Source organism: Alexandromys fortis, unplaced genomic scaffold, assembly GCF_014885135.2.
Source record: "Alexandromys fortis isolate MF-2015 unplaced genomic scaffold, M_Fortis_MF-2015_v1.1 scaffold_256, whole genome shotgun sequence".
Lineage (NCBI taxonomy): Eukaryota > Metazoa > Chordata > Mammalia > Rodentia > Cricetidae > Alexandromys > Alexandromys fortis.
The window spans coordinates 1,240,898-1,254,414 of NW_026068135.1; the positions used below are offsets into that span (position 1 = coordinate 1,240,898).

The 13,517-nt window shown below is 36.9% G+C and overlaps 1 protein-coding gene across 3 annotated transcripts in view; it reads right to left on the minus strand.

The window, feature by feature from the left end:
• Nucleotides 1-13,517, minus strand: part of Pola1 (DNA polymerase alpha 1, catalytic subunit) — a 313,417-nt gene that overhangs the window by 169,325 nt on the left and 130,575 nt on the right. For all 3 annotated transcript variants that reach the window (XR_007589312.1, XM_050126455.1, XM_050126456.1), the window contains exons 31-32: nt 10,685-10,816; nt 4,074-4,248 (exon numbers count right to left, since the gene is read on the minus strand). Coding sequence is in view for 2 of the 3 variants with exons in the window: in XM_050126455.1 (XP_049982412.1) it covers nt 4,074-4,248; nt 10,685-10,816 (307 nt within the window). In the remaining variant the exon portion in view is untranslated. The remainder of the gene's footprint in view (nt 1-4,073; nt 4,249-10,684; nt 10,817-13,517) is intronic.

Here is a 13,517-nt window from a genome sequence, read left to right on the forward strand (position 1 = left end):
TGCACAGTTGCTTAAGAGAGCAGAAGCAAATGCCTACCGAGATTTGCCTAGTGCATTTTAATGTTTCCCTCAGCTCCTAATGGCTGATACTTATTAATGCAGAACCCTACACAAAGAAAAAGATATACTACTTAGTAGGGCTAGTAATGGAGAAGATGAGAGAAGAGGGGACACAGAAGAGAAGGGTGGCTATACAACTAACAATTACATATATTATTGTTATATTAAGAAAAATTATCAAGAGGCCAAAAGGAAAAGTAGTTTGGAATGAGGGAACAGAAGCAGTTTCTCCATGGTTCAAAATACAAGTGTTCCATTGGCTTTAATAAGTTATATGGCATGAAGAAGGAGCTACTGAAGAACTGTGTTGACACTATCTCTGTTGTACCAAGAAAGCTTTCTGATAATGGAGTAGGAATGATGGGTACATGATGGGACATGTCAAGACTGAAAGAGGTCCTGTATAGATTGAGATATGTCAATCACATGAAACCCCCAAAGAGCATTAAATTGCTAGTAGAGCTTTGCAAATAATTTACTTAAACCAGATTCATAAAACTGCCAGTTATGATAATGTATATTTAAGTAAACAAATAACAGCAAATAATACTGTCAAAAAAAGTAAAAAAAAAAAAAATCTAACCACTACAGATGCTTGAGTTCCATGGTAGAGAGTAGAATTAATATAGCCAAGGCCCTAAATTCAAACCCCAGCATACAGAAAACAAATCTGCTCCTTGTGGTCTTAATTATGACCTTCAGAATGAAAAACAGTCCAGTTCACTCCCAGTATAACCAGTCTTGACATACCAAGTGGGTCTCAGGCCTATCCACACAGAAAGGCTTCATGACCCTTTACTGTCCTATTTTGATAGAACTCTATGTTCTGCACTTCCTTCTGTTAACTAGCATTCATTGTTTTTTCAGTATTATTTTTAATTAATTCATTTACTTTACATTCTAGCTGCAGTTTTCACCCTCCTCTACTCTGAGTCTCTCCGCCAAACTCCATCGGTTACCACCCCCTCCCCCCAATCTACTCCTGCTGTGCTTCTATTTAGGAAAGGGCAAGCCTCCCACAAATATCAACAAAATATGGCGTATCGAGTTCCCTTAAGACTAGACCCTTCCCCATGGGCAAGGTGACCCAGTACGAGAGAAAGGGTCTCAAAAGCCAGCAAAAGAGTCAGAGACAGTCCCTGCTTCTGCTGTTAGGAGTCCCACAAGAGGACCAAGCTACACAACTGTAGCATATGTGCAGGTCAGTCCAGTGCAGGCTCTCTGGTTCAGTTCAGTCTCTGTGAGCCCCTATGAGCCCAAGTTAGTTAATTCTGCAGGTTTTCCTGTGGTGCCCTTGACTCCTCTGATTCCTACAATCCTTTATCCCCCTCTTCTGCAGGATTCCCAAAGCTCAGCCTAATGTTTGACTGTGGGTCTGCATCTGCAACTATTTCTATCAGTTGCTGAATGAAGCCTCTTTGGTGACAATTAGACTAGGCACAAATCTGGTCACAAGGAGTGCAAACTGGTCCAGCCACTTTGGAAATCAATGTGGTAGTTTTTCAGAAAACTGGGAATCAATCTACAAGACTAAGCTATACCACTCTTGGGCATATGTACAAAGGATGTTCAATCATACCAAAAGGACACTTGCTCAACTATGTTTATAGTAGTTTTGTTCATAATAGCCAGAACCTGGAAACAACCTAGATGCCCCTCAACCAAGGAATGAATAAAGAAAATGTGATACATTTACACAAGGGAGAATTACTTAGCTGTTAAAAAACAATGACATCGTGACAAATGGAATGAACTAGAAGAGATTTAGTGAGTGGACTGTGGGCAGGTGGGAATGGGAGCACAAGAGATCAGGTTGCAAGGAATGGAGGGGGGAAAGAGTACTGAAAGAGACTACTGGAAAGAGGGGTGCATTTCAGAGTCAGGTTACAAACCTGGAAGAAAGGAATCTCCCAGGAATCTATACAGATGATCCCAGCTAAGACCAAGAAATAGGGGATATATAGCCTAAAATGGTATTCATTCTTAAGATGGGGCTTTCCCATCTTCCCTCCATTTCAGTTCCCAGTCACTGGAAAACTCAAAACAAAACAAAACAAAAAACACAACAGGACAGTCTGCCTTTGGATCAAGTTACTTATTATATAACAAATGGAAAAACGGAGAGAACTAATAAAAAACTGGATTAGCTTTGAGGTTTCAGTGAGAAATGTGGAGGCACAAAGTGAAGTTGAGAGGAAGGTGAAGCTCCTCATGCTTACATATCCATATCTTCTCTCTTCTGTAAAGAACATTTTTTACAGGCTCTTAGAGCCATGCTATTTATCACTAAGAAGCAAACTTAACATAGTGGTCAGGAGAAGCTTCAGTGTCACATAGTGCTTAGTTAAAATCCAACTATAGCCCCATACTTAACAAGTTATATGATCAAACTATCAGCTACTTCACATAAGCTTCCTCCTCTGTAAAATGAAGCTTCAATGCACCTATATGAAGCTGTCACAAAAGCTGAATAAGATGTGGCAAGTACTTATCACAGCAAACAGAGTAAGCACTCAATGTATAACAGAAAAAAAAATGAGGCTAAAAAATCATGCATTTATAGTCTCCTCCTCCCAGCTGAGGATTTATAAACATCATCAAATACAACTCAACTTGGAGAATACATTATATGATTATTTTGGTAGCAGAATTTTATCTTCCTAATTATGTTTTGCTTAGGCAAATGTCAAAAATGAGTTTCCACTTCCAGATCAGACACTGATGGGATAGTAAGATGGGGGTGGAGGGGTTGATCTCAGAAACACACTCAACAGGGGCAGGATGGAATATATGTGATTTGATAATGAGCTTTGGAAAATCCAATGACATGCCACAAAGACATACTGAGTACTACCTATGCATAAATCCTATGGACTGAAGGAAGATGGACATATTTACACAGAAGCCTGAAATTAGGGTGGCAGGTGGCTATACCACCATGTGCTGAGCACTCCCTCTGCCTCAAGCCCTGTGCTGAGCATCACACATACATCTTATCTCTCTCAGAGTAATTATAGTCTATTACTCACAAAATAAATCAATGTACAGAACAAGACGCAGAGGCTTGTTAATATCAAAACTAGCATTTAAACCAGGTCCCAGTGATGCCAACATTCTGTAACACTGAAGCTAGACATTTTAGTTAAAGTCAGAGAAGACTTTTGCAAGAAAATGAGCGGCACATTATTTAGAGAATGCACAGGTTGGAGTTAGAAAACTAGTCTGAAACTGTCAAAGCTAAAGTCTATGAGATGTCAGCAGCATTAGTAGACTTGATTTATGGAAAATGTGGTACCATATAAGGACTTTATTAAGGAGTACTTTAAAAACATTCAGCCTTGCTCATGACAGAATAAAGCAGGGACCTTAAAAGCAACATAACTATGCTCTGGTCACTTGGAAGTGAAATGAAAGATGATAAAAAAAAAAACATTTTAAAGCAAAGATGACAATAATAATGACATAGTAAAGGGTGAAACTGAAATAAAAATCAAAGAGACATTAAGGTCTCAAGGTTAGCTGTTACCTCCTGGGATGACGATAAACTAGGAAACAGCTAATTCCTATAGAATAACAGTGAGTCTTATTTTAGAAGAATATAAAGTAAAAACTAAATATTACAAAGTCACATTTTCTCATTTTATAACAAAATACCTTTAGACAAACGAGATGGCTAAAAAATGCAAAATATCATTAACCTCCTTAATAAGGGAAGGTCACTAATTAGACCTTTAATATTTTAAGTCCAATGACCATATTGTTACCTAAAATTCTTTCTTCCTCTGCACCTACTTAGTGAGTACACATGTAGAGCAGGCAGATTTCCACAGATTGCTATGTATATGTGGAGTTCACATTCTAATGGGAGATAGGAACTAAACAATTGTAAAAATTAAGAAATAAAGACGTAATGACAAAATCCCGAATCTACAAGCAGGAATCCTAACAGTTACAAGAGGACTAGGCATATCATGACTTTTTTATGAGAGTTCCCACATGTTTGAGACACTTACCTAGCCACAATGCAATGAGCACAGAATCAATTCCATCTATGGGCTCACAGATCCGAGCCACGACAGGGTGGATCTGCTGGGCCAAGTAGTATTGGGTGTCGATGACTAAATTGTCCTGTTTCTGCAGCTGCTCAGGTGCATAGGCCCTCTGAGTTGCAGGGAGGTTTGACCCATCCTAACAGAAGACACAGTGTAAGTAAAGTTGTGAGCAAAGCAATAATCACACATACACTTGCTTAATCAAATAGAGGGACAACAGTTTAAATTTTATGTGTTCAGTTCCAAACACCAATAAATGGTACCCTATTGAAAATCTCACATGTATCTTAGAATAGGAAGCCCAAGAACTTCTCGGCCTCAATCTTATCCATTGCCTGAGAATGTAAATCCAGTGTCTTGTGTTCTTTGCTGGCAGAATATGGAACCAGTAAGCAAGATGTCACTAGCTAGATTATATAATTCTACCTGTCATGACACATGACATAAAAACACATTGCAAGACTCGTGACAATTAGTCTACTGAGAAAGGCTTTTAGAGGCACAATAATAAAAGAATAGCACATCTTTTATTCTGTAAATACAATAACTTCCAGCCACAATTCCAGCCATAGAAGCATGATAGCACCCAACTTTGCCCCAAATGAGCAAGTGGGAAAGCTCAATAAATAAACCCCAGTAGAAACAAGGCATATATGCAAGACATAAGACAGAACAGTAATAATAATGCACAATCCTGGTAGGGTGGCTAATTTTCATTGTTATTTGACTAGGCTAAGATATACTTTGAGTTTTAATGAAACAACCTTCTGAGCATGTCTGGAAGAGTGTTTCCAGAGATAATTAACTGAGGTGGAGGAAACAAGCCCTGAAAGCAAGCATTACCATGCATTGTGCTGAGGTTCCAAAATGAATAAAAAGGGAAAAAGGAGAAAGCCAGCAGAGCATCTGCCCAGTGTCTCCCATTTTCTGCTTCTTAGTCCTACTAAAATACAAATACCTTCACAAGCTGGTCCCACTGTTATGCCTTTGCCACTGTGACAAACATATATTTTTTCCAACCTTGTGTCAAAATAAATCCTTTGTCCTCTGTTTCTTTCAGGTATTTTATCATAGGAACAAGAAAAAGTAACTGATCTACCTTGAAAGCAGCAGTGCTCAAAAGTCAAATATCTGACCAGAGGAAGGGCTATTTACTCTCCACTGTTAAGCTGGCTCCTCCTCAAGCAAATGAAGGTGGGTTAGAAACTCTTTTCAAGAGCTATTTCTTTTTTACATTATAAAATTAAAGTTGTGAGATTCTATGTAACTAACCCACATGCAGCTCTATGGAGATGTCACTGTCATCTGTGAATCAAAAAGTCACCATTCTACTAGACCAACATCCAATGACTCACTCCACTCTTGCTCTTGACCGAAACAACAGAATTTAATATTCAGACTAGTAAATTATAACTATTCACAGGGCTCAGCTGCTCTGCAGAATTGATTATAATGTGAATCCTATTCTTTCACTCATGCCACAATAAGTCTCTTCTCAGCTCAGCATCTAGTTCAAATTTGAGGCAACCTCCCATATCACAGTCTTTCCCAGAGACCCAAACCAGGGCCTTGTCTCTCAGGTTATGTTCCCGATAGAAGGTATCTGTCTTTCAACTATGTTCTGCCTGGTCTACGGCATAATGAAATACCTAGAAAGAAAGCAACCCTCACGTTAAAATTTGTTTGTCCCACATTTCACAACTAAGAAAAGAAAAAATTAGAATTAATCAGGCTTAAGCAATGTCCTTTAATAAACTAGAATTTTAAGGTGACAATAAGGCAACAGTTGCTAGCTAAGAGTTTGAAAACAAACCACTGGTCTGTGTCTTCCTATATACTATCCTTAGACTGCCTTTTAGTACCAGAAATCTGGTCAGCCTATAGATGTGTATTTTTTGATCAGTTTAATCTTTATTTTTTGTTGCTGTTGAGGCTGATCTTATGTTGCCCTAGGCAGGCTTCTAGCTCAGAGGACCTTGAACTACTACTGACCTTCCTCTTTCTCCCTTCCTCCCTTCCTTCCTCCCTCTTCCAAGAGCTGAGTTTAGAGGCATGCGCCACCGTACCCAGAAAATTCTCTCATTTTCAAATCATGAATTAAAGTCAAAATTGGAGAAGCAAAGAGTTTTAAAGGCACTGGTGGACTGAATGGAAGAGGTAAAGTGCTTGCCTAGCATTAGCATGCATATGGTCCTAAGTTCTATCCCAAGAACTACAAAACATATGCAACCAAGTTGCTTGAGTTACTTTCTAGCATGTCACTAAGAAGTTCTCATAAAGGAATATTTGTACATTTAAAGAGCAGTTGAAAATTTCTGAGCATACTTTCTACTTAAAGCGTTTTAACTCTAAATAGCTTGTAGTTAATAGTAATGCCAACATATTTCCAACTGTATTTTAAAAATCTAAGCTCAAAAACAACACAACTGGTTAGATAATAGTTTTCCAACATGTGCTGGGAAAACATCTAGGCTTACCCAAGACATTACTCAAAGATCTAGTCCTTAAACTGAACAAGATTTCAAGAACATGTGACATATACCTTTTAAGAACAAATAAGGACGGAAGATTGGTCTTTCTTGAGGTGTCCATGTAGCAATTCATAAATTTTAGGGATAATCAGATGCTCTAAGTTAACCATTGTTTGTGAGAAAATAATGGGGGAAAATTTAAATGGTTGATGGGAAGGGGGATCTCAAAGATATACCCTACAAAAATTATGACTAATGAAAACTAAGTAACTACAGGTGTAAAATTAGTAGACAAGAGGCTGATGAGATGACTCAGCAGTTAAGAGCACTTACTACTCTTGCGAAGGATTGAGTGGTTTAGTTCCCAGCACCTACATGGCAGCTCCCAGTAGTCTGTACTAACAGCTCCAGGGGAACTGATGCCAGTTTCTAGGTTCCATAGGCACCAAGTACACAAGTGTTGCAAAACATACATGCAGGCAAAATACTCATACACAATTTTAAAAATTAAACTTTATCCATAGGATACAATATTCTACACATAAAATATTATATAAAACCGAACTTGTTTGAAAGACAGGCAGCACACAATTTCTTAGAAACTTGTCACCATACATTATCAAAAATTCATTCTAAATGTTATGCTATAAAACTAGAAAGAAAAAGAGGCAGGCAGATTTGGCCAATAAACATGATGAAAGGTGCAAGTGTCCCACTGAGGGCAACAATGGCAAATTAAAGTCCTATGCCCTTTCTCAGAATATGATATGGAAAATAAGCTGATAAAACCAAATATAACTTGTATTTTAAAAAGAAGGAACAGCATTAGTGGGTGGGAAAATGTTTAAGTCACATCAAATTGGGTATACTATACTACATTAGCATCAGCATTTTAAGGACATATAATAATCAAAATAAGAATAAGAGCAAATATTTTGACATTAAGGAATACAAGTTTGACCTTTAGATATATCTATCATGCTATTTTATACATCAAGAAATACCTCCATTTCAGTTTTAAACAAAATACTGTTTTAAAAAAACTGTCTAGATTTTATCACTAGATGTTATTTCACTAAACCTGTAATATTTTTCAAAATTGTAAGCTACCGTCTGCTCCTGTTATTAATAAACTAGAATCTTGTCCATGTATGTGAAGACCTAAGTGAAAAAAAGGTCTATTTACCAAAATCTTTATTTGCATAATTTGAAAATTGTTTTTTGAAACGAGACTTGTCAGAAGCAATATGCAAAGCACATTAAGGATTTGAGCAAGCCAGACATTTATGGAAATATTTTCCTGCAGGAATTGGCTTTCTCTAACAGTTCTTAATCGAGGGTAACCCTAGGAGGGAGATAGAGTCAAGTGCTGATGCCTGTCCATGTACTTACCATTGTTATGTACATCATCTACAGTATGTGGCAGACATTACATTAGTAGACTAGCTTTTGGTTTTCATAAGGCTCTATGCATTATAAATCAAGCTGGCTGTATCTTAGCAAAGGGCAATTGTATAGGAATGAATTTTAAAGTTTATCTAAAGATTTAACTGGAGTAATGTAGCATTGCTCTTATTGTTTTAGTTAGGGTTTTATTGCTGTGAAGAGACACCTTGACCACAGAGACTCTTATAAAAAAAAAACATTTAATTGGGGCTGGCTTACAGTTTCAGAGATTTAGTCAATTAACATCATGGAAGGAAGCATGGCAGTATGCTGGAAAATTCTACATCTTGATCCACAAGCAACAAAATCATCTTTGTCAAACACTTGGCATAGCTTGAGCATATATGAGACCTCAAAGTCCACCTCCACAGTGACACACTTCTTCCAACAAGGCCACACCTAGTCCAACAAGGTCACACCACCTGAGTCTACTAGGGTGACGCACTAAAACACATGGTTCTATGGGGGGGCGGTCGTATCTATTCAAACTACCACATTAATGTAAAAGAATCTTATTCAAATCAGTTATGTGATGGGGTAAGTAGACCATACAATAGTAATTTTAAAGAACTTGAGACAGGCTTACAACTGACATACAGAGAAAAGATTGGGTTTTCTATCTTCCAACTGAAATCAAGTGCTTTCAGAGAAAAAAAAATCCTGATTTCCTTCTCTGCCATACTTTCCTCTTTACCCTGCTAGGGACAGACCATTCTCAAACAAACTAGTTATCAGTTTTAAAGTATGTTGAGAAAGCATAGTTTCCTTAGAGGTGTTTTACAAAATAGGGAGAAAGAAAATATGGGAAGGAATGAGGCTGTAGGAAGAAAGAGGTAAAGTTAAGTCTTTGTGCCTTCCAACTTTCTCCATATATCTATGCATTTCATATTTTTAAGTAATATTTTTATAAGCTAGGAGGAAAAACCACTTACTTTATTATTTCATTCACTGACCTTTCTTATTAAAATTGTCAGAAAAAGAATGATTAAAAACAACAACAACAAGCTACTACAGTTGCTGGATATATCACCAAAAGTACACATACTATTTTATTTTCTCTTTTTGCAGTGTTGAGGATCAAAGCCAGGGCATCACACACATTAAGCAGGTATTCAACCACTAAGCTACAACCCCAGCCTATGACATAATTTCAGGAAGATAATTTATAGCTGAAAAACAGTAGTAACTGTGGGAGGTCCTTTTGTCTATGTATTGCTTTTATTGGTTAATGAATAAAGAAACTGGCTTGGCCTGATAGGGTAGAGCAGTGTAAGGTGGGGAGAACTAAACTGAATGCTGAGAGGAAGAAGGTGGAGTCAGAGAGACTCCATGTAGCTTCACAGGAGACAGAGACCAGAACTTTAGCTGGTGAGCCACAGCCATGTGGTGATACACAGATTAATAGAAATGGGTTAAATTAATATGTAAGAGTTAACCAATAAGAAGCTAGAGTGTATATGCCAAGCAGTGATTTAATTAATACAGTTTCTGTGTGATTATTTCAGGGCTAAGCAGCCAGGGACCAACAAGCAGCCCTCCATACTACAACTGTAATAAAACAGTCTAATAAAAAATCTCAATGACTTTCAAAAGCTACTTTGAATTTTTTAGTGGAACTTGTAATGAAACATTATAGAACTTCTTTTTTAAAGATTTGAAAGCTAGTTAAACTAAACCATCTCTCTATGGGACCAGTTATTCAGAGAACTACTACTAAGTAAGATACTATGGCAATCCAGATTTGACTCAAGGCTGTGGGATAATGCTCTTGCACGCTGTAAAGATTTATCACTTATTGGTTTAATAAAACACTGACTGGTCAGTAGTCAGGCAGGAAGTATAGGTGGGGCAGCCAGACTAGGAGAATTTTGGGAAAAGGGAAAGCAGAGACAGACACCAGCCAGATGCAGAGGAAGCAAGATGAGAATGTCTTACTGAGAAAAGGTAACAAGCCACATGGTTAAACATATACAAGAATTATGGGATAACTTAAGTTGTAAGACATAGTTAATAATAAGCTTGAGCTAATAAGCCAAACAGTTTATCATCAGTATATAAGCCTCTGTGTTTCTTTGAGACTGAATGGCTGCAGGTCCGGGTAGAACAGAAACTTTTGCCTACAACTCAAGATTCCTGTATAAAGACCAGGAGTTTATGTTCATGTGTGCACCTGTGTGGAGGATAGGTCAACATCAGGTAACTTGCTCTATTACCCTCTACCTTATGTTTCCTGTGTATGGGTGTTTTGCTTATATGCATGTCTGCGCTACCTGTACCTGGTGCCTGTGGAGGCCAGAAGAGGGTATAGGATTCCCTGGGAATGGATTTAAAAGCAGTTGTAAGTAAGCTACCATATAGGTGCTGCAAATTGAATCCAGATCCTCTGGAGCAGAAGCCAATGCTCTTAACTGCTGATTAAGTTCTCCAGTAGCCTATATTATATTTCTAAAACAAGGTCATCACTCAATGAATGCCAGCAAGCTCTGAGCATCTGCATGCCCCCACCTTCCAGCTATAAACACAAGCCACTATACCTGTCTTTTCATTTGAGTGCTGGGAATCTGATCTTAGGTCCTCACTCTTGTATTGAGCTATCTTCCCATCCCAGGATTCTTAGGGGGCACAAGTCTTATAAAAAAAATGGAACAATTTTACCTGACAGATGACATAGGACACTGTATCTCCAGCTTTCACCTTCCGGCCTCCTTGAGAATTTATCCATAGGGCAACATGCACATGAGGTAGACTTTTTTTATCAGGGTAATCCTGGGGATCCTTTGTCAATGCCTAAAAGGCAAAAAAAAAAAAAAAAAAAAAAAAGAAAAGAGGAACAATAATCTCGCCAAATTTTAAAACTACACACACACACACATATTTTTGCCAGAATCATATATGTATAACATGAAAATGACAATGTATGCAGAAAATATGGTTTCCTTCTCTGTCAGTTAGTAAGTGGCATAATCACATACAAGCCTAACAAAAAGAAATGTAAGTTTATAAACTATGCCACATAATATTTGAATATTTAAAATAATCAAGACTCTAGCTCCATTGTTCTCTGAAGCCTTAGAGTTTCTCCTCATGTTGGTAGTTTTCTCATTTGATTAGTTGGGATCAGAATATAACAGCTACTCTGACTTAATGATCTGTTTCTCAAAGCCTTCTCTAACAAAATAGACCTCCAAAGCACTACACAGCACTGAATTTACTTTGAATGTCAACTTGAGCTCTGCAGAGTACAATGAGTTTGTAACAGAAAGTGGCAAAATAAGATCAGCAACAGCACCAGTCGGGAGAAAAATTATTTTCTAACAATACTATTTGAATGATACAGAAGAAAAGCTTGGTAAAAAAAATGTTCATGCCTTATAAATATGAATCTAACAGTAACACCAAATTGTACTAACACTCAGTATATTACTTTCCATCACTATAGTAAGGTATTTTCATTTGAGAATATTCTTGACTAAGCAGTAAAAACTAGTAAATCTGAGGGTGTGGTCTCCTTTTATCACCCAGGTTGACATGGAACTCACTGTGTAGAACAGGCTGGCTATACAATTGAGGCAATCATACTGCCTCAACTTCCAGAGTAATGGTATTAAAACTGTGAGCCATCATATCTAGCAAAGTTAGCAATGTCTAAAGCTTTTTTTTTTGTCTAAAGCTTTTAAACTGTGAGAATAAGTCTACTGTTTTATATGATTAAACACAAAGAATACATACAGCATATATGAAGAATGACGGTTACTATAGGAAAATTATTTGTGCAAATATTACAAGCTAAACTAACTGCTGTTTACATAGAATGCAATACTTACTTGAAAGAATGGTAGGAAAACTATAGTTATTTTGACATATGGATCTAGCAGTTTCTCAAAAAATAAAACCTAAATAAAACCTGCTAGTTCAAGGGGAAAAAAAATCTGACAATAGATATCATCAGCGACAGAATTCAACCTTTCAAGTGCAATTCAAACTTTACAAAATATGTTTCCACTTCTGGAAGTCTGACAGCTTCCCAATACTTAAATACACTTCTAATGAAGTTGGAGTATTTTAACATGTGCTTTGATAGTATACTTGAAATACATCCATTGTAATATCTGCATAATTCGGGGAATAAACCAACAAATAATCTACAATGTCATACATGGATAAACTAGCCACTCAAGGTTCAATATAGGAGTGAATAAGATAAAAAATATATGATACATATGTATGAAAATAACACATAGCACCTTTTTACAATGACTATACACTAACAAAAATACGGAAAAAACTCAAAGTACAATGCGGAGTAGAAAATTTTAAAGTAAAAGAAAAAGATTGCTGGTATAGTCTTAGATTTCATATTACAAATAACTTTAACAATGTACAAAGATTAAAGATTACTAGGAAGACAACTAACCTTTCTCATATGAATGAATAGGTAACTATAAATAGACACAAATTTCTATGCTATATTTATCAGAATTTACTATGCTTGTATTAGCACTACAAAAATATAAAAAACATAGGGTCACACTATGTAGCCTTGGCTGGCTTCAAGCTCAGTAAACAGAAAAGGATGGCTTTGAACTCAAAAATCAGCCTGCCTTTGCCTCCGAAGTGCTGGGATTAAAAATATGCACTATTATACCCCAAATATACCCTTCTTTATAAATACAAACACAAGGGCTAGGGAGATAGTTATATCATTAAATAGTTAACCACTGTTAAGAAAAACAAACAACAAAGCAGCCAGCTTAGTTACTAATAAATATCATGTATTAACAATGGAGATGCAGAGACAAGCAGCTACCTGGGGCTCCCAGGTCAGCCAGCCAGCCAAATCCACTCAGTAAGTCATAAGTCAGTGACAAACCTGTCTCAAAAAGCAAAGCAGGGGCTAGGAGATTTAACACTTGCTGTGTAAACAGGAGGATCTAAATTTGATCCACAGAACTCATGAAAAGTAGTTGGGTATGACTTGCCCTTGCAATCTCAGTACTGGAGAGGGGAAGACAGGAGGATCCCTGGAGCTTTCCATGAGGCTAGCCTGGTCTACCTAGCAAATTCTAGGCAGTTAGAGACTATTTCAAAGAAAGAAAATCATGCATGAAAACACACACACACATATTGCACTATTCACAGTGAAGAGCTTTTTTAACATTAAAGACATGATGGTCAAAGTATAGAAAACAAAACATTGACCCAAGTATGAATGTAAGTTCTAGAAAATATTCTCTCAAAAAAATCAAATGAAAACACACTGTGAAAGTGGTAGCAAAGTTTTATTTTAAAATCATCACCATTACAAAGAAACTGTGATAAAAATAGCATCAATATTTTGTTATTATTAACAAGCACCAACTTTTCACAAAACAATTTTCCTAGACCCATTCATATAGTCATATCTTTGATACAAATGCTTTATTTCAAGGAACATACAATAAGAAAGTAATCCATCTAAAAGCAAAATGACAAGTGAACATAGATGTTC